The sequence below is a fragment of the Dermacentor albipictus genome, chromosome 9, assembly GCF_038994185.2.
Source record: "Dermacentor albipictus isolate Rhodes 1998 colony chromosome 9, USDA_Dalb.pri_finalv2, whole genome shotgun sequence".
Taxonomy (NCBI): domain Eukaryota; kingdom Metazoa; phylum Arthropoda; class Arachnida; order Ixodida; family Ixodidae; genus Dermacentor; species Dermacentor albipictus.
In genome coordinates this window covers 83709247-83731095 of record NC_091829.1, presented here as the reverse complement: position 1 = coordinate 83731095, position 21849 = coordinate 83709247, and the positions used below count along the sequence as shown (strand labels likewise).

At 44.7% G+C, this 21849-nt stretch overlaps 1 protein-coding gene across 4 annotated transcripts in view; it reads left to right on the top strand.

The window, feature by feature from the left end:
* Positions 1–21849, top strand: part of LOC135919837 (multiple PDZ domain protein-like) — a 532904-nt gene that overhangs the window by 240112 nt on the left and 270943 nt on the right. For 3 of the 4 annotated variants that reach the window (XM_065453790.2, XM_065453786.1, XM_065453789.2), the window contains exons 2-5: positions 9971–10009; positions 14087–14232; positions 15682–15975; positions 20442–20677. In XM_065453790.2, the coding sequence (XP_065309862.1) occupies positions 9971–10009; positions 14087–14232; positions 15682–15975; positions 20442–20677 (715 nt within the window). Of the gene's footprint in view, positions 1–6147; positions 6357–9970; positions 10010–14086; positions 14233–15681; positions 15976–20441; positions 20678–21849 lie in introns of those variants that run through there. The other variant, XM_065453788.1, reaches the window with a different exon arrangement.

Sequence of the window (21849 nt, the reverse complement as noted above, 5' to 3'; positions counted from 1 at the left end):
GCCTTTTAAAGCTGGCCGAGCCTCTGCTTCCTCCGTCTGCCGTAGTAGCACTAATAATGCACGGACTGCACGCGCAAGTCCTGAAGCAAGTGCAAATACGGTCACCTAAAACTATGGACGGGCTCCTGGAGTGCCTTCACGACATATCATTTACTTCAGAAGAAAATATAAACGCTAGCTCAAGCGGTCGCTTCACACGGTCCGGCGCGGATTGGTCAAGCCGTAATCAGCGAGAACCGCGCCGCCTTGCAGGCGGCACAGAGAACTTGGGTTGGCGCGCTCCCAGAGGTCGGGTGCATAACGTCGACAGCGACCCCGTTCCCCTCCTTTCGGACGCTGAAGAGGCTCCGGCGACAACAAAACTGATAAACAAGGGTAATCAGTCCGACCCGATGACAACAACTGAGACTGTTTATTTAACTTGCTCTAGCCTACTTCACATCCCTGTCAAAGTGGGAAACAGACATATGATGGCTTTGGTTGACAGCGGTGCCTCTGTGTCTATAATTAATGCCAAGCTGGTAGATGCAAGTCACCTGCATAGTGGAAGAGTACTACGGGTGCAAGGCTACGACGGAAAAGTGACAATGCATAATCAATGGGCCTCAGTAAACATCGAGTTCCAAGGTCATCAAATAGAGAGTGAAGTACTGGTGATTGAGGGGGTGACGTATGACTTTCTGCTATCCAGACCAGATATAAAGAAACTAAAAATCAACGTTTACTGGGACGATGCTGTTTTAGTGGAAGGACTATCAAGGCAAGAGACACAGCCTGATAGAAAAGATAACCTGCGAGTTGTCAAGTGCGCGAGGGATATTGCAACGACCTATCCTGAACTGGTATGCATAGGAAGCTACCCACCAGCGATGACGTCACACAAGGTGCCTTTCGAACTAACCGACAAGACTGTCATCCGAAAATCGCCTTATAACATGTCAAGAGAGCGCAAGATATGGTTGAAGAAGGAATTGCAGGAGATGCTAGACGCGAATATAATCCGGCCTTCGGTGTCACCCTTCGCCTCTCCCATAACTATTGCGCCGAAAGAAGATGGAACTTTCAGACTGTGCACAGATTACAGGGTTCTCAACCGCCAGACAGAGCTTATACCATTTCCCATGCCGAAGATAGACACGATTATAGATGAGACAGGTGGTTGCCGATGTTTTTCACGTATTGACTTGTGCAAAGGTTTCTGGCAGATCCCGCTAACCGAAGAAACAAAAATGTACACTGCTTTTATCACGCCCTTCGACCTGTACGAGTATAACCGGCTTCCTTTCGGCTGGAAAAACTCACCAGCATGGTTCCAGAAGATAATGAACGAAGTCCTGAAGCCTTTCCTAGGTGTCTTTTGTAACGTGTACATCGACGATATTATCGTCTTCTCCAAAACAGAGGCAGAGCATCAGGAACACCTGTCCCAGGTATTAAATGCCTTGAGCTTGGCACACCTCAAGGTTAATTTTAAGAAAAGTGCGTTCTTTCAAAGAAAAGTTGTGTTTCTTGGAAGAGTCTTTGATGGGACTACCAAAAGCACGAAACAAGAGTCCGTTGAGAGGATATACCAACTGGTAAAACCATATGACGTCCACTCATTGCGTGTGTTTTTGGGATTAGCAGGACATTTCAGACCTTTCATAAAAGACTTTGCCATAAAAACAAGATGCCTCACGCGCCTAACGCAGAAAGCAGTTCCATTTGAGTGGGATGAGGAATGTGAGAGAGTCTACCGTGATCTGGTGCACAGAATCTCTGCTGACCCTATTCTACGCATACCAGATTTCACTTTACCCTTTGAACTGAATACCGACGCCTCACATTATGGAACAGGTGCAGTCTTGTACCAGAAATGTCCAGAAGCATCCGGCCGAGAAAAGCGACACGTAGTAGGCTACTACAGCTACACCCTCAAGCCACCTGAAGTCAACTACACCACTACTGAAAAGGAAGCGCTTGCAGTCCTTAAAGCAATTCAGTACTTCCGTACGTACCTAGAAGGTGCGAAGTTTACTTTGTTCACCGATCACCAGGCCCTCACTCATCTCTTGAATATGACCCAACCTAAGGGACGTATCGCCAGATGGGTGAACTATTTGCAGCAATTTGATTTCACCATCTCCCACAGACCTGGACCCCTTTTGACTGATGCAGATGCATTGTCTAGACTGATGATACAGGCCGAACAATCTGAAGAAATCAATGAAGTAAAATTGTGGGAAGGCACTGAACAATTGATGTTTACGGAAGGTCGCTATCAAGTCCCGCCAACGCTGATTTCAAAGGTTCTTTATTTGTACCACGATAGCCCAGAATCTGGAGGACACGACGGATTTTGGCGCACCTACAACAAGCTAGTCAAGAGATTTACGTGGCCTCACATGAAAGAAGACGTCAAGCAATACGTTCGTTCATGCCACCTTTGTCAAGTCAACAAAGTGAAATATAAGCAGCCTACGGACGCCATGATAATACCTTGCCACTCGAACGTGCCTTTTGAAGTTATACACCTTGATTTTGCCGAGCTGAATAAGAAACGAGAAGGAGTTCGAAAAACGCAAGCTTTTCTTCTGGCCATAGATGAATGCACCAGGATGGTCGCGGCACGGGCAGGAAAAGAAGATGCGAATAGTGTCATCGCCCTTCTCGAACGGGAAATGTTTAGGAAAACCAGGACGATTGTATGTGACAACGGTCCAGCGTTCAAGAGTGAAAAGCTAGCAAGATGGGCTCGAGACCATAATATATCAATCAAATTCTGTGCGCCATACCATCCCGCAGCGAATGGGCTTGCAGAGCGTGCTATACGAGATGTAAAACAATACATCAGGATGTACGATAGTTTCCCTGGTGGTTGGAAATGCTCTTTAGAAGCAGCTGTACGACATCACAATCGCTCCTACACCAGTGGCTTGGGATGTAGCCCGCAGTTCGCTTCTTCAGGAGAGACCCCTATTCTTCAGGCGGACCGTGAATTGGGGCTGTTAGAAAATCTCAAGATCGTCGAGGAGAGGAAACAAAAATCGCAGGAGGAGAGGTACCGTAAACGAATGAAACAAAATTTTGACAAGAGACATTGCTTAGATATCCCAGACATTCAAGTCACCGACCTCATTCTAGTTAGGAAAGGAGTGAGAGGATCCAGTGCCAAATTTTATGGTCCTTACTCTGTGACAAAGACAGCCACTCAGAAAGGAATATTGAAGACTGTGTGGTACATTGGTGAACGAGGCGCAGTTAAATGTGCTTCGATTGGAAACGTTTTCAAGTATTACCCCAGGAGGGGTTAGCAAAAGAAACCTGGAAGGGTGAAGCGGTATGAGCCTTCGAATAGAAGATGAAGAAGCGCGAGAACCGGGAGACAGGAGAAGAGAAGAAGGAAGTGGGAATAAAAAGGTAGACAAGATGGACGCCAGTTCCACAGCAATGCTTTACGTCTACTGTGTCCTTTAAATAGGAACGCTACAAGAGTATTTTGTCCCGAGGACTATAATCAAAATTTACGCCATTTAAGGTGTAAGTACCGCTGTCCTCGAGAGCGCTCTCATTCTGTGCAATAACGCGTCTCCGCAGTGTGCTTCAAACAGGTAACCACCGGAACCAGAGCGGAGAGAGAGAGAGAGAGAGAGAGAGAGAGAGAGAGAGAGGGGGGGAAGCACATGCGAATGGTGGCGGTTACAGTGTCGCGGACCAAAACGACGCTCTACCGATTGCAGCATCTTTGAGAGCGAGTAATCGGCACCATCCTAATTGAGAACATTTGCTCTGTCAGCTGTGTGTTCCTTCTGGCGCCTCGTAACAGAGACGACAGAGTATCCGGAGCACAACTGTGTTGAGGGATGATATAGTGATTTATATGGAAGAAACTGAGAATGTTGACCCCTGTGTGTCACCAGGTTCTCCACAGCATAGAAATTGTTCAATGATAAAAGAACGATAACTTGACGGTGATATGGGAAACGTTCCAACAACAAGGCACATTGTAAACGGGTCTAAACGTCAACGACAATGAAATGGTTCGTTTCGCTCTTTCTGAATGCAAACACAAGTCGAACAATCTATTAAACCAATTTAATTTGCAAAATAAATAAATAAATAAATAAATAAATAAATAAATAAATAAATAAATAAATAAATAAATAAATAAATAAATAAATAAATTAATAAAAAGTTAAATAAATGAATAAATAAAGACATAAGGACATATACTAAATATCACTTTCAGTAACGCAGGTTATTAAAGCCTTTAGAGCTGATCGCTGTAGTTACGCGTTACATCATTGACCAAGCAACTTTTCTATGCCGAATGACGATCATCAAGGCGATTCTCTGGGTGATGGCGAGTAATATTGTGGAACAAAATAAAACCCGGTGGGTTATAACTATGATAAACATGTATTAAGCAATCTTATCGGTGCACTTTTAATTACGACGCCGTGCGTGCGTGTGTGTGTGGAAAAATCGGCGCACGTTTATTTTCGAGTTTATTGATCTTTCTAAAAATGGTACGTCTCGCCGAGCTTCACTGTCGGATGGTATAGCAGGCAATTATTGGAGGGAAAAGAAATAAGGCGAGCTAAAATATGTGTGCAGAGAAGAAAAGTGAAGTCTAATTTACCCCGTTTTACATGGCATGTAGAGTTCTCGTCAGCTCACGCACATCAATTCCAGTTATAAATAATTTTAAATATGCGATAAAAGTTTTGTGCAGTTACGAGCAGATGCACCTGTGGGCAGAAAGCATCGGAGAGATGAAAATAAAGGCGAACACGATGGAGGGGGGCGTTTATATTCAACATTGAATTTTCTCAGGCTTTAACTTGATGTGCTCACATCATCAGTGCATGATATCATCATATCATCATGATATCATCATTTCAGTCAGTGCTTGATAACAAATAATAGAAAGTATACTCGCGTTAAACAAAGGCTAACGCAAACGCTGAGATTGTATGAAGCGTGATAACGAGATGACTGAGGTTTGTTATGAATAACCATTTCAACACGGAACTTTTGTTCTTCAGAACAATGCCGAACTTGCGCTGAACACCCTGACTATGGTATAACGCGTAACACATCTCTGTAGAGGAGTCGATGCCATTGTGGTGGCGCAAAAAATAGCCGCAGGACCGAAACCTTGTTTATAAATAGCGGCCGAAACACATATCGCCAGCATGATGTGATCGATCGCCTTATAATGAATATCTGCGATCTGGGTGCGTGCGTTAACAGCATACTGATATTTTTCCGTACGGGCGACGCAATTTCGCCACGAGTCACAACACACATATTCACTACGTGGTCTTGGGAGGCGAGACTCTCGGAACTGGACCTGGGAAGCCAACTGGCGACCCTCGACCAGGCCCGGCGAGCCGCGATCGCCAGTGGAGCCCTGTCAGAGGGAACCACCCAGGAATAAACCGCGCAACGGTTTCTGCAATAGTAAAGTTCCATCCTCCTCCTCCTCCCCCTCCCCGCGCTCAAAGCTGTTTTATTACGCGATCAGCGAGTGAAAGGACCTCAAATAAACATGAACAGTCTTGGCGAATCTTTTGGGTGCCTTTCGAGAGCGCCACGAACTTAGTTTGCTTCGAGGGCAAACAACAGTGAACCGTAATTATTTATAAGCCTTTGTGTTCATTAAAACACCAAATTTATCGTAGAAGCACAGTAAGCTTGGAGGCTTGGTACGATACTGCATCATGAAAAACCGCGTACAAACACAGGGACAAAGAAAAAATGACGACACTTCGTTGCGCTCGCAACCAAGTTTTATTGCCAGAACCAAAGAATATATGCATGAGAGCTCGTGAGGTTCACCCTGAGGTGTGCGCAGTTCACATGTAAATTTATGCTGCTCTTTTCAGCGTTTATTGAACGTGAGTTTAAACATGAAACTGTCAACGCCGCTCCGACAGCCTAGCAGACGACAAAGAAACAGTCACGTGGGAACTGCAATTTGACACCATTAGACATCAACCATTACATAAAAATATTACAAACTTTGTTTTCTGACGTTTACATAGACAGTATTCAACTAGACCTGCTACGCTGCTCTTCTAAATGTGTTCGAATAATTCAAATTACGTGCGCCAGTTGTGTTGACGTAGACAATACGTCATAGTAGCGTTATTTTGACGGCAATCTCCGCGCTTTCGTGAGACAAGTCGAACTCGCCCTCAACATTTGCTGTTTCTGCTTGTTTATTTAGGTTGTGCCCGCAGAGTAGTGTAGGTAGCCTTATTGTTTTCGAGTTCGCTTTTGTTTGCCGCTTGTCGCACGCGCTTGTCTGCCGTGACACCTGTGCTATGCGGTGCCGAGTGCTGCTGGTGGCGGTACGTGCGCTCGGAACGGTGAGTACCATCCTTTCATTTTTCAGACCGCGCCTGTTCAAATTATGTGGCCGCCAGCTCCCCACGACCGAATCTCGCGTTCGGCTCCGTGCTACCTGCCTGTTGTACCGACGCCAATTTCGACAAACCTGCCGGACCAGCTCGCAGCAAGCGACGCGCTCGTCTTCTTTCGTCGCCCGCCGCTCTGGCGATCGCCACCTTCGACGGCCGTCGCACGCGCGTACGCGACAAGTGTCAGCGCAGTGCCTGCCAAGAACAGCGCACGCGGGCGTCTCGAGCGCTGCACAGGCTTCCCTGTTTACGTTTTGTTCATCGCGTGCGCTTTTGTGCGCTTGGGCCCGGGATGCACGCGGGGCCACGGGAATGCAGTTCATTTCCGGGGTCTAAATTCGTTTTCACGGGAGTTCCAGTCCTCCATTCCGCGGTACGCGAACGGAACAAGCTTTTTAGTGTGTAATTAAAGATGCTAGTGTATATCTCTAATTGGCATGTGGACGGTGCCGACAGGTGCGACACGCCGGCCGGCCACCATCGGGTACCGCGAGTCCGGTGGTGTCTTCGAAACCGAGGCCGAATTCCACGGTACACGCCGACCTAGAATATCGTTTGCGACAATCTTTCCTGTCGACGGTCACAGCGTCTCCGCGCGTTTTCTTTATTTTTCTCCCTTTTTTTTTTCTGGGTTAGGCTGGGCTGGGCCTTCGCTTGCCGATGCCGTCTCGCCTCAGGCGCCCGCGATGTTTCCCGCCTACTTCGATAGTCTAGGGACGCTTAATCGAAGTCGGCGGCGTTCTGTTTTCATTTCTGACGGGATTGGCCCCCATTTTTAGAAGCATTTGACAAGACGTTCCAAGTTAACATGTTCCCATTCGTTCGTGTCGTTCATTAACTTACAAGGGTTGCAATGTGGGCTTGTTGGTAATGCATCTTCAAGGGGAGTCTGGTAGCGCGATTCAAAGACGGGACAAGAGAAGACACAAAGGGACACACACAGCGCTAACTTCCAACACTGTTTATTGTCGAAAACCAGGTCGTACTTATACACTCAAAGAACATGAGTCACATCCACGTGAACAGATTAACAATCATAGCGATACATTTTTGTGATAAGTTAGGCCATGCGCAGAAATTTCAGTTCTTTTTCAGAGAGAGCCAATGATGGTTTGCTGATACATGTATCCCCTAGGGCATCAATCTGCTCGGCTTCTATTATAGTTCTAGTGAGTTCGCACTTGTTTCTACCGGTAATGGTTGTTGATTCGAAGAGAGGGGAGCACTTATGTTGCTTACAATGAAGGGAGAGAAAGCCATCTGATACAAGTTTGTCGACTTTATTTTTGTGTTCGCGCAGTCTATCGTTTATGCATCTGCCCGACTGTCCGACGTAATACTGCCCACACGATAAGGGTATACGATATACAATTGAAGTCTTACATTCTCTGAACTTCTTCCTGTGTTTAACTTGGCAGCTACATTACTGCACGCAACGGCAGAACTTACATTCTGTACGTTGCGACACAGAATGCTTAAAATTTTTGCGCAACATAGACATATCTTATCGCTCTTTGAACCCATCCTTCTTATCTTTCAAGCCATCTTTCACGCGTAATCACTCATTGTACCATTTTGTATGCCATGCAATTTTTATTCTCCGTTCTATGCATGTTGCCTTACATTTATTTTCTTGTGTTTGTGTACCGAATAAACTAATTGGAAGTTACCACCCGTGCCATCATTTCTTTTTCATGTCTGTTTTGGCTGTTTAGTGGTAAACATGTCTTTTAGAAACTACTAATTAGGCCAAGGACAAGTTCTTCCTGGCCATATAAGTTTCCTGGTCGAAGCTGAAGCTTGGAACATCCGTGCATTCTAAATTTTCTGTGGAGCCTTCAGGCACAAATAAGAAATTCCAGTTAAACCATTATCTGGGCCGGTATAACGTAAAACTATTCCAATATGTTTTTATTCCAAATCGGCCATTAGCACTTCTTGATAGGTCAAAATGGCTTGGATTCTGCCCATACAGGCATGGCGCTTGTCCATATTGGCTGGACCAGAACCGTTCTGATCCATCACAGAGGGCTAATGGCCGATTTGGAATAAAAACATATTGGAATAGTTTTACAGTATACCGGCCCTGCTCAATATTTAGCTTGCATACTCTTCTCTACGACTGTGTGGATACAGATTACACAATATAATAATAATAATAATAATAATAATAATAATAATAATAATAATAATAAATGGTTGGCTAATGAACAGCTTGTTCTCTGAGCTGAGAATTCAGAGCAATATGGAAGCCGATAGTGGCTTCATGAATGAGCTTTCTGCATGTTTATTATCAGAATGTTGAACTTGCTTTCACCGTTGCGCATCCCTCTTTCTATGTCACCCGCCGTGGTTGCTCAGTGGCTATGGTGTTACGCTGCTGAGCACGAGGTCGCGGGATCGAATCCCGGCCATGGCGGCCGCATTTCGATGGGGGCGAAATGCGAAAACACCCATGTACTTAGATTTAGGTGCACGTTAAAGAACCCCAGGTGGTCAAAATTTCCGGAGTCCCCCACTACAGCGTGCCTCATAATCAGAAAGTGGTTTTGGCACGTAAAACCCCTTATATTATTATTATCTTTCTATGTCATCATCATCCGCCAACACACCTTTATGTCCCTGTTTGCCCCCCCCCGTGCAGAGTAGCAGGCTAGAGCACATTTGCTCAGGCCAACCTCTCTGCCTTCTTTCAAATAAACTACATCTCTCTCTCAGCAATATGACCAGATGAATTCTTTCCATCAAGGCAAACGGTCTTCTCGAAACGAGTCCAAATAGGTGGCGTGCCTTGTCTGAAAAGTAGTGTAAATCAGTTTAATATTTCATCTGAACGCTATTTTATGACATTACGTGATTGAATTGCAAATGCACACTATACGCGCAAAATAGTTTTATGTTGTCATGTGTTGCCAATTTCTTTTGTTGAGATCAATGTTAGTAGAAGAGCATCTGTTTTCATATGCTGGTGACAGCTGCTACATTTAACTTGGTTAAAGTTATAATAAAAGGCAAGGGAAGAATACTTAAGTTAATATTAAAAAAAAAGATTTGGTGATAAAATTGCTGAAAATATCAGAGTAGTTAGTTACGATGTTATCTATTGGTGTGAAGTGACAGTGATCACATTTGAGCTCCAGTGAGATTTGTTCATATAAATGAATGAGCAGTTCTAGAACACAAAATTCCATCAAGTGAGAATGTCAGTAAAGAAAAAAATATTTCTTGGAGCCTATTTATTCATTGTAATGCAATTACAATAATTGTGGAATTAAAGAACTGACACGACATAAATGACCATTTTTATTAGCTAAAAGGTATCAACAAGAACAAGCAAAAAAAATAAAAGCAGAAAGCGACCAGAGATGTACGGTTGGCTTGGCTAAAATGACAAATTCGAATTCACTTATGATAAGCTGAACTGGTCACATTGATTTGAGTGACTATTCCTGTAAGTTGTCATTTAGCTTTGTCCTGAATGCTTTGCTATAGTGGCATTTCACTGTAGCACGCAATATTGTTGAGAGTTGCACTCACATGTGTGTGTGTATTGCATGTTGCAGAGGGAAGCCACCTCAGCATGATCACCAAGGAAGCAACAGGTGAGCTTCCTCATAGATTCACTTGGTAAATCACTAATGAGTCATTTAGCCCTCTTGCCATGTGTGTCACCTGTGCTTCCCCTGGTGTGCTGCTGATCATCAAACTATAATCTTTTGTAGGTTTTGGGACGACTTTAGCACTTGAAATTCGATAGTGCTGTACTTGTTGTCCTAAGGGACGGCGCCTGATGGGCTTACTTGCGTCCTCATGTGACGACGTGCTTAGCAAACATGATGAGCTGCCTTCTCATGAGGTTGAGCTTGTGAGCTAGGTACAGTGTTGCCAACCTCTGAAGCCAGTTTTCCCTTAACTCGAATAAGGAAATTTTCTATATTTACCTAGGTTGTTGTAAGGTGCGGCTGTTCATTTTATCAATATGGTTTCTTTAAAGAAATCTTTTTTATGCAAATGCACTGCAAATTTTATAGCTTAGATTTATTTCTAAGGTTGTTTTAAAATATTTAAATAATAAAGTAGCTGCAGTCAAGCTGAAATGATGTTGCAGTATAAGTTGTGCTAACAATCCTCCATAAAGAAAGCAACAAAATCCCAATAGACAAAGGTGTCAGGCAGGGAGATACGATCTCTCCAATGCTATTCACAGCGTGTTTACAGGGGGTATTCAGAGACCTGGATTGGGAAGAATTGGGGATAAAAGTTAATGGAGAATACCTTAGTGACTTGTGATTCGCTGATGATATTGCCTTGCTTAGTAACTCAGGGGACCAATTGCAATGCATGGTCACTGACCTGGAGAGGCAAAGCAGAAGAGTGGGTCTAAAATTTAATCTGCAGAAAACTAAAGTAATGTTTAACAGTCTCGGAAGAAAACAGCAATTTACAATAGGTAGCGAGGCACTGGAAGTGGTAAGGGAATACATCTACTTAGGGCAGGTAGTGACGGCAGATCCAGATCATGAGACGGAAATAATCAGAAGAATAAGAATGGGCTGGGGTGCGTTTGGAAGGCATTCTCAGATCATGAACAGCAGGTTGCCATTATCCCTCAAGAGAAAAGTGTATAACAGCTGTGTGTTACCAGTACTCACCTACGGGGCAGAAACCTGGAGGCTTACGAAAATGGTTCTACTCAAATTGAGGACGACGCAACGAGCTATGGAAAGAAGAATGATGGGTGTAACATTAAGGGACAAGAAAAGAGCAGATTGGGTGAGGGAACAAACGCGAGTTAATGACATCTTAGTTGAAATCAAGAAAAAGAAATGGGCATGGGCAGCACACGTAATGAGGAGGGAAGATAACCGATAGTCATGAAGGGTTACGGACTGGATTCCGAGGGAAGGGAAGCATAGCAGGGGGCGGCAGGAAGTTAGATGGGCGGATGAGATGAAGAAGTTTGCAGGGACGACATGGCCACAATTAGTACATGACCGGGGTTGTTGAAGTATGGGAGAGGCCTTTGCCCTGCAGTGGGCGTAACCAGGCTGATGATGATGATGATGAACAACTCGGCCTCTTGTATGATAAAAACTTCAAAGAAGAAGACATCAGCACATTTATACTTTGCTCTACATGTAAAACAAGTTTGAACAACGTCAAAATGCGAAGATTGGCACAAAACATACGTAAAATTGTAAGGAAGGTGGGTGCTTGGCTGCCCTTACAGAATGCAGCAGTGTCAGAACAGTGTGCTACTTCGCGATACAGATGTAAACATCTGCAATAAATTTTTCTTGCTTGCCATGGCATACTGATGTTGCACCACCATGCTTGCGTACCTACACATCACTTGCAGCAGAGCATGCAGATACATGGCTTCTTTTTTCTTTCCTCCATGCCAAAACTCATGCAAACACGTTACCAATGGGGCTCTACAATGTCACTCTGTCTAATGTCGCTCTGCCTATGGGCAGAGCAACCCTATTTTTTATTGCATAGCGCTATGACCACCTTGTCATGCTCAGTGTTAGGCATATGTGTTCGCTTATGCTAAGGTCTGCCTGTGCTATATTGTTTATTTCCCTGGCTACCGATAATTATTTCATTCAGAGGGAACATAAATAATCAGCATACCTAGAGGTACCAACGGCAATAGCGCGGTAGCTGTGATCCATTAATGAGCCGAGGACTTCCATATCTTGTTGTTTACTTGGCGAGATTCGCTCACTGCACCTCGATACGATCGTAAGTCATACTTCACGTTTGCAGGTAATTTGCGCCAACTTAAACCACGCTGTCATGACAGCAGTTCTGCGTAGTCATCATGGCATTGCAGGAGTGGTTTATCATGTCCGAGTTTTTCTTTCTTGTCCTAGTGTAAATTTTCCCTAGATTTAGGCAAATGTTTATTTCCCTAAACAAGGCCTAAGAATTACTAGTTCTAGGAAAATTAGTTTACGGTTGGCAGCACTAGCTAGGAAGCGACTAGTATTATATGTTTTTCTTGTAAAGATATATGGGACTGTGACCTAAAGTGCTTTCATTTGCACATAAATTGCGAGTATTCACTGTTTCCTGTGTATGTACGCGGATTATGTGTCTATATGTGTATGGGTATATTTAACAGGCGTTTTTTTCTTACGTGGAACACACAGAAAAATAAAAACGTCCCAGTTATACTTAGGTTATCACTGTTTTTTGCAGCTAGACTACGTGGTTAGGTGGAAGCTCACAGCAAGAAAATGTCAATGATAGTTATGCTAATGAACTACATGTGCTAATTAACATCCTAATTGCTCACTCTAGGACGGATGTTGAAATTGAGAAATTGAAGCTCAGGAGTATTAAAGTCATGCCTGCTTAGAGAAATCCTTTAACTAGTGCCACTTTTGATATATCTACCTTCAAAATGAGTGTAAAAATGAACTGCGGACCGTGTCAGATCGTCTTGAACTGATTGCGGATCGGTTTTAGGAAGCTATTAGTCGGAATGCCAATGTATTTCATATCACATTTTAAGGATGAATGTCTTAGAAAGTGTCATTAGCCTTAGGAATTTATGCTAAGTAAACATGACTTCACTACAGCTTGACTTTGATTTTGCAATTTGCAACATGGGGCAAAAAGGAAATAATGAAGTAGCTAATTAGCATATTTTAGGTAACAAAGAAGCGTAATTAGCACAGAACATTTTCTTGCTGCTAATGTCTGCCTAGCCACGTACCCCACTGGTGTGAATGGCAGGGCCCTAGATATAACAAGTTAACAAAAAATAAATAAATATAGTGTTCCACTGAAAAATCACTCCGGTTATCAGCTCTCAGATTTTCTTAACCACCGATAAAGTTAACGTCGGTTAATTTTATTTATGTGGTATTCTCAATGCTATTGCAGTCCATTGTCACTGAAAAAGGGGGCAGCGCCCTCTGTCAAGCTGCATGGTCCAGTAGCTTGTTTTCATTCCTGCCTAGTGTGCCATCACTGTTGGTGCTTCATCTTTTAGAAACCAGTAGCTTCTGTGCGACTGCTGATTCCTTGCGAGCTAGGAAAATTATCTGAATCTGCTTTTTTAGCCCTTGCAGTACAGCAGGCTTCCTTATTTCTCTATTCTTTCTTTAAGAAGTGGACTTACGACTGAAAACAGATTTTGGTATTTGTAGATGAGAGTCAGAAGTGACCACTGCTTGCCCACAGTGCATGAGGCCCCAGGCACCTGAAATTTTCACATTAGAAGCCGTTGAAAGATGCATACCCTGTCTGCCACGTCTTTTTGCTGCTAGTGGTCAGAAAGAAACATGTTGTAAAGATATATGGCAGCAGTCCGAACTGCTGTGAATAACATGCTGAAGAGTGTTCTCGTTGGAGCTTCCTCTGCTTGCTTCCATGACCTCCAGAAACTGCAGCAGTTGTGCGTAGCTAGCCGAGGGGGCCAAATCGACAAGACGAGCCAGAGTGATTCGTTTGTGAGCTGAATGAATGATATTTTACTAGTTCTGTCCTGGATCTCGTTCGACAAAGATTATAGATGCTCCTTTCTCTTGTCTTCAGCAGAACTAGCACCTATTTTGCATTCAAATTTCGCTATGCTCATTTGCTTGGATAGATGTAGAGATGTGTGTGTATGGAACATCTAGTCTGTTGCAGTCTTGCGTCTAACCAGTGCTTGTCCAATGCAGCGGCAGTTGCTGAGGCAGTGAAAGCCCTTGAGCGCTTCCGAGAGTCCCTGAGTCCCGCTGCAGCCGCCGAGCATGAAGAAGACCTCAATGCTCTGCTTGGAGTGCTGGCAGCAGACCCAGTGCTGGGTCGCGTTTTGGCACTGCAGGTGAGTCTGCTTTCTCATTGGCCTCCTCTGTTATGTTCGCTGCGTGCTTTTTTTCCACCGCAATAGCTGTGTAAACCCCTTGTCCGGGACTTGCAGCACTGGTATCTTGTTCATTGTATTGTCATGGCAACCAACAATAAAGAGAGACTAAAAGCCAATAAGGAAACTGCAGAAAGGTGCAATGTGGGGGCAAGTTTGTTCATCTTAAAAGGTGTGAGAACAGTGCAGAAGATCGGGGAGGCATGAAAGGCACCACATAAGCACTACGCGATGTCCTTTTTTTTGTCTCTGTTACTCATCTTTTGCGCCGTTCTCATATATTAAGGGATATAATAAATTCTGATTAGAAAAGCATTTTTTTTTAATATTCCGTTTTCTTGCATTTGAGTGGAAAAGGTCTGTTAATACTGGAGGAAGCTAAGGTCCAGCTTTCCTTTCTTAAATTTTGCATCGAAACCATGCACTGGTATGTCAATGTGATATAAAAGATTTCAAAGTATTTTCATGCATTTGGCTTGTTTTGCTTTAGCAGAAGTTATCAAAACTTACTAGGTCGGCTCTTTGGTTCCTTTGGATAGCAGTGTGACCTTACTTTACCAATAAACAATAGACCAAGCACAAGTAGACACTCTCGAAATACATGTCAGGGTGAGCTGGAGTGGAAACTCCAGGGAGGTGTCATCAGCTGTCTATCGGTCTTGCATCTTTTCTGACTTACCTAGCTTCCACACAGGGTGAGAGTGGCTGTTTTGCTATTGCAGTAACATAATGAACTAATACACAACTTGATGTTTCTCTTTAGTGTCACTTTTAAATGAACGCTGTCGTGACATCTCCAGCTTCTTATTTTTTTTTTGCATGATGCAAAGGTCCCGAGCCTTGAAACCATGGAAAAAAATACCGCCAAGCTCCAGATCCCACTAAATAATTTTCTATAGTAGCTTTTCTATGAGCCAGTTTTGGTTTTGTTTTCCAGGAAGCCAGTGCATCCTGTTGTCATTAAGCAGAAGGTGGCCACGTGAGAGCAGTACCTCGCAACTTTTTTGCCACTTGCTTCTAGCTTGTTCGGTAATCTGTTGTGCTGCTACATCGGGTTGTGCAATGAGTAGCAGCATGGCTCACGATTGAGCAAGCCGGAGTGCATGCTAAAACATAAGTGTCCTGTTTCCACGTGACAACCTTCTGTGTTACGACATTACAACACATATGGCTCCTGGCAGACACAAACAAAACTGGTTCCTAGAAGAGTTTTAATGGCAAATTATTTGAGGTGCTGTGTGGCTTACCAATATTGTTTCCGGGGTTTCGAGATCCAGGATCTTTGTAAATGCAAAAAAATAAATAAATGAAAAGTTGGAAATGTAATTTCAGCACTTTATTTCTACACCCTCCAGTGTGTTGACTTTCTTTGCCATTCATAGATTGCAACGCATGCTGCTTGTCTCGCAGGACTCACTGGCCCAGCTTCGCCGGCACTTGCAGCGGCACCCATCGCTTCTGCCCAACGATTTCGACTTTTGCCCGCAGACGGGCGCGCTCACTCTGGGGGCAGGCGCTGTGCAGCTGGGTGAGGATGAAATCGACCGCGAGGCCAGGGATGAGGAGGACGAGGACGAAGAGGAAGACGACAACAATAACAACAACAACAACTCTGACTCTTGCGAGCCGAGCTCCGAAGCCGACCAGAGCCTCTCACATTCGGCGTCTGCCGCTGGTGGCGCCGTGTTGCACTACTCGCCTGAGGTCAGTTCCATTCTCACCTCCATGCCTGCCAACTGTACTAAACTTTCCGTAACGTTTTTGAATTTAGACTTGCTCTATGATTTTACGCATATTAGTTAATTTCTATGAAACTTGCGTTGAACTTTAGTTCCTGAAGTCGCCAATCATAAATCATGATGTACAGTCAGCACAAGTAGGAAACAAGCAGTGTTCCTGCTAAGTATGGAACAAATAGCCCATTTGCTGTCGTGGTGTGCGAAACCTTCTAACTTGATTATTTGATCTTGACTTACACCAATAGTGTGGACATTGTCCTTTCTTTTTTTAAATGAAATGTGTGTGCAGGAGGGGTTGGCGTTATGGTTTATGCCTGCTAGTTCCTATCTGTCTAGCAAACAGTACCTATAAAACATCGGCTGGCTAAAACAGAGGAACGAGTAAAAAGTAGAGACAGTACTAGAAAAGACACGCTGGCTAAAACACGAGAGAAAACATGCTAATCGGAAAAATGTACGATCCAAGGTCAATAAAAAAAATTTGGCGCAAATTGTTACAGCACGATATGCCAATGCGCATCGAGCTGGTGGACCCGGAGCATCCCGAGACGTGCATTGTTGTTTTGCAGCTTCGGCACGCTTACATTTGTGCTTCTCAATTTGGCCTGGGTCAGCAGCTTCTTCGAGTGAGGCATATGGCGGGAAGTTTTCATATGACCACTTGGCACTAATTGAGCTTGCGTGGTCCGAGCGCCTGAGGTGTGCAGTGCCGTTTTCCTTTTGCTTAATGTTTTAAGACGGCGGTGTGGGAAGTGCTAATGCAGATTTCATATAAAGTTCAAATTGGCGCATGGTACTTCACAATACAGAATTTGTGCAGCAAGTGATATCATTTAAGATCATAGAACGGTCACTTGCAGTTTACCTGTACCTCAAGGCAGTGCACATTGCAATACAATGTATACAAGGTTACACCACAGGTTGTGACAAACTCAAAATCAAGGTAATTTTGCAGAAAATATTAAACTGCAGTGCATATCCACAGAACATAATTACAAGGCTGTAGTACCATAAAATCCTGTGGAGAGCTCGGACCCACCTATAGTCCAAGGTGTAATTTGGGGTCAGTAAGCGTTTAATTCCATTTCTCTTCACTCTTAGTTTTCGTTGGCCATTGCACTACACCATTTAGTCATTGTCAGCCGTTTCACTTCACTATTTAGTCATCATCGCCTATTGCACTTCACTACTTTTTCATCGTTGGTTGTTGCACTTCAGTGTTCAGTCATCATTATTCATTGCACTTCACTATTTAGTCATCGTCGGCCATTGCACTTCATCATTTAGTCATCGTCATCTGTTGCACTTAGCTATTTTATTTAGACTTTGTCATCTGTTCAACTTTCCCCTGAGAATCCCTTGTTTCGAGATATTCTGCCATAGAAACTCATCTTCAGTGTCATCAAGTGTGTTCAGTATCAAGCATTTCTTGAATGCGCGACGGATGAGCTCCTGAGGAATGCAGCCCGAAGCATCAGCGATCCATGAGCAGAGTATCACTGGAGAGGCCCATTTCAGCTGTCCGGCAAAACTCGCTTCAGGCTCTCCGGACCACATCCACTCCATATAGCGGTGCTTGATGTGGTCTTTGAATGGCTTGTTTATGCACACATCAAGTGGTTGCAACTGGGATGTTGTCCTTCCCGGGATGATGAGGAGCTTGGTGCCGGACTCGCATAGCAGTAGCTTCGCCAAGTCAGCCAGGTGACAGCGAAAAGCGTCCAGAATAAGTGGTGATGGGAGTGCCAGCAGTGCTCCGGGCTGGCGGCACCACACATACTTTATCCATTCGAGCACCAGTGCTTCATCCGTCTACCCCCCTTTCTTTTTTTGACAGTGGACAACATTTCTCGGCAATTTGTCCTCTTTCGGCAGAGTCTTCCGTTTGAACGCCATGTAGGGTAGTAGCTTGTGACTGTCTGCCGTGTAGGACAATATTACAGTGATCCTCGTCTTCTCATTTCCACTTGAACTCACGGACACTTGCCTTTAGCTGCACCATTAGTGCTGAGTGCATGTTCAGATACATTAGTGTTTGATCAGCATTGCTGATGTGACCCAGCTGAAAGTTGGCCGACTTTCGCACTGAAATCACGGGATGCTGAAAGGCCATGGGCAGCTCTTTGCAGCTTTCTTGCAGCTTCTGCGATACTGACATTCGCAGATGTAAAGAAAATATAGCCCAGCAATAAAATGAGACACCTCGTGCTTGCTTGCCTTGAAGTCTGTCCGGAGAATGCCTTTTTCTTTAGCCATCTCTTTTGCCTCTGCTTGCAGCAGCTCGATGTTGTCAGTGATGTGCAGCTTGCTGCTGTTGAACGTAGAGTGTCAGGTCCAGTTGAACTTCGGGAAACACCCCTTTTTGGGCCCCTGGAAACTTCTCAGGTCGCTGCATACCAAGGCAAGGGGCATTCCTTTTGGTTCCTCCAACTGCAAAGGCTGTGCTCATTCGCACCAAACTCCTGCCCTGCAGCACAGTTGCCGATGGTTTTGGCAGCTACAATCACTTTTCTTTAAAAAGTAGCAGAATACTGCTTTCGTGTTCCTGACACCATGCAAAGCATGGCTGTTGCAAAGTCGGTGTAGCTACAATGGGGACTGATGATGGCGCAAGAAACCGAAACTGAATTCGGGCTGAAGATTGTTGGGATCCAACATGGTATAGGGTGGAAATTGCACATGATAAAATCCGGAAAAAAACCTCGGTCTATAGTGGGTTTCTATGGTAATTTTCTGTAATTCTTGTCACTTACAAAAGTATTTTTAAGGCGCTGACTGCACACTTTTGCAGTTCAATTGTTGTGTATGGCCCCAATATTTTCCCCAATAAAATGGTCACCTGTCCAGAGCCCACAGTTTATCTCATGGTCTTTTTCGATGCCAAGCATGACTAGTGCATTGCAACAAGAGATGTTCAAGATCTTTTTCTAGTTCTGAGCAAGAGCACGCCGCACTTTCGGCTTGTCCTATTCCATGTAAAAAACAGTTTATTAATCCAGTGCCTTTACGTAATCGGTGTATTACTGTTTCGAGAGAACATGTAACTGTTACTTGAATATTGAACTATGTCTGAATCAGTCTGAAATAAAACGTAGTTATGATGACCATTTTCAAGCCAACTCTTTCTCGGTAATCGGACTAAATGTTGATGTAAACTTTTGCGAGCATCGCTACGTGAGAGAGGTGTCAGATGAGCCTCATCTTCAGTGTGCGCCGCGGGTGTTAAACTATCAGCCTCTATGTTGTCTCGAATGCCACAGTGACTAGGAATCGACTGAAATAGCATTTCATGTTGCAAGTCTATTGCTTTTGTATAAATATTTTGTACTTCATGTACTAGAGCATGATTACTTTTGTTCATCTGGTGGAATTATTGCTCAAAAATTATGCTTGAGAGTCGCTCAGTATGACCCATTATAAAGGGTGCGGTTGTGAGACTATGACAGTCAAGGTAGACATTATGGCCTAAAGTTCTGCCATGGTAGAGGTGAGTGGTAGTGAGTGGTAGACGGTGTAGGGGTTGGGGGACGGAGTTCGGGATGAAAACAAAACTTGGGAGGTTTATTCTACATATGTACAAGGAGGTGAGAGACAAGTAACAGTTGTACAGTCATTATGGGCCGGCAGCAACTCGGACGCTGCGGCCCGCGGCAAGAAGTTCGAGAGAGGTGAATCAGGGAATCAGGGAATGTCCCAGAATGCTCAGGTCTCTCTGGAAGGCTTCTTATAAACCCTTCGAGCACTGTAAGTCACGTCATGTTTGACCAATGGGAGAGTCCGCTCCGATGACGCCACTTTCAGCCAATGGTAGGCGCCCGTGTCGCGGTGTCACACCTGGCGGCTCTCTGTGGTCTTGCCTCGCAGACTGGCAATGCACTTCTAACGAGGAGAAGGGGAGGGCTGCTCATGCTCCATTGTCGGAGGCCCACCTGCTAATCCCGGTGGCGCACGAACTTGTTGGCACGTGAACTTGTTGCCTTAAACTTGTTTGCTCGGCCGCTCCTCTGGAATGTGCTTTCCTGCTTCGGCATTCCTCAATTAGCTGTGCTGCGACTCGAAGTGGTTTGGGGAACTCGAAGTAATCGCAGGAAACAGCTCCATATCTAACAACGGTGTGTAGAATGCACACGATGAACTTTCAGTTTGACACAAGCCATCTCTTTAAACTAGAATGCAATTTCCATAAGGGTAGTAGATATGCCACAGTGTTAATTGTTTCACAGCTATCTCCAGTAGGTCACGTGTATAAAGATGCCCCGTACTTTGGATGAAACTTCTGGAATTGATAGCAGCCACGACGGATACTTAGCTTCTGCTGGCCAAAGCTGTTTGAGTTCTGTATGACCACTTGCATCATGGTCCAAATTGGAACCGACAGTGTCTGAAATAAATAAATAAATAACAAATAAATAAATTTCGTATTTCCTGCAGCTGAGTGGGTCGTCTGTGGTGCACTGTGGCGGGCGGGCGGTGACGACGCCGGGCTACCTGGAGGAGTTTGAGCGGGCGATAGTGAGAGGTGCGGCGGGACGTCAGGTCCTCCACGTGGAGCTGGCCAGGCCGCCTGGTGCCAGCTTGGGATTCAGCGTCGTTGGACTGCGGTCACCATCGAGGGGTGAACTTGGCATCTTTGTCCAGGAGTTGCAGCCGAACGGCATTGCGCAGCGGTAAGTGCCAGCGGGATTGTATTGGAGTACACCCGTGCTGTATCGTGTACACACAGCTTTCTTCCTATGTGTTGGATCACCACACATAGCAACAACTACAACAACAACAGCAGCAGCAACAATGACAAAAACGAAGATGTAGTCATACCTGCCAACTCTTCCGAATTTTCCGTAAAATGTACGAATTTCGAGCAGTCTTAACGATTTTACTAACCTTGCTTGAAATTTTACGGAAAACATTTTATTGTAAAAAAAAAGTGAAAATGTAGCAAAACTATACCCTGGTACCTTGTGCTGCCACGAGAGGGTAATATGTATGTGTGGTATCATCATCATCAGCTGCAAGGTTGTAGTGACTTCTGTCGTCTACTAGGAGGGTCACGAATCCATATCCAAAGCTCGATAGTGCCGATAGCACCTCTAGCACCTCCGCAAACCTGTTGCCCATGCTGTTTGCTTCACTCACGCGGGCGCGCAGGTTTGGACTTCAGTCACTGCAGTGTTGGCCTCGCTTTTTGTGCGACTAGGTGCCGCGTCGGACGCAGTGCGACTTCGGCCTGTAGCGGTTGCACAGTGCAATGGCGGGCTTGAAGCCCCGGCAGTACTTCCAAGCGTTTTTGAAATCGTACACGTCAGAATTTCCGGGCTTCGTGCCATCGAAAAAATGGCAGAAGTTCAGATTCTGCACCATGTTCCTGTTCTGTGAACATCTCGCATGGCGGCAAATCTGACATCAAGGACCACATCGCTTCGAAAAAGCATCAGGAATACATGCGAGCCGCAGACAGCCAGCCAAGCCTAGCAAGTTTTGTACGCAGCGACAAGAACCTCGGTGTGAATCGTGCAGAATACCTCTTCACGGCGTTTTTAGTTGAACACAACATCCTGCTGAGTGTAACTGATCATGCCGGACCGCTTTTCCGGAAGATGTTCCCCATGTGTGAAGAAGCGAAATGCTACGCCTGTGGACAAACAAAGATGACATCAATTGTTCGAGAAATGGCCTCCATCGCGGAGACTTCATTGCTGGATGCTCTGAAGCAGCAAGTATTTTCTATCACTGTGGATGGCAGTAACAATAGGGATACGCAGCTTTACCATATTGATCTGACATATTTAGTTAAAGAAACGAGTCGAGTCGAAAGCCGCCTTCTTTGCCTCGAGGCAGTTCA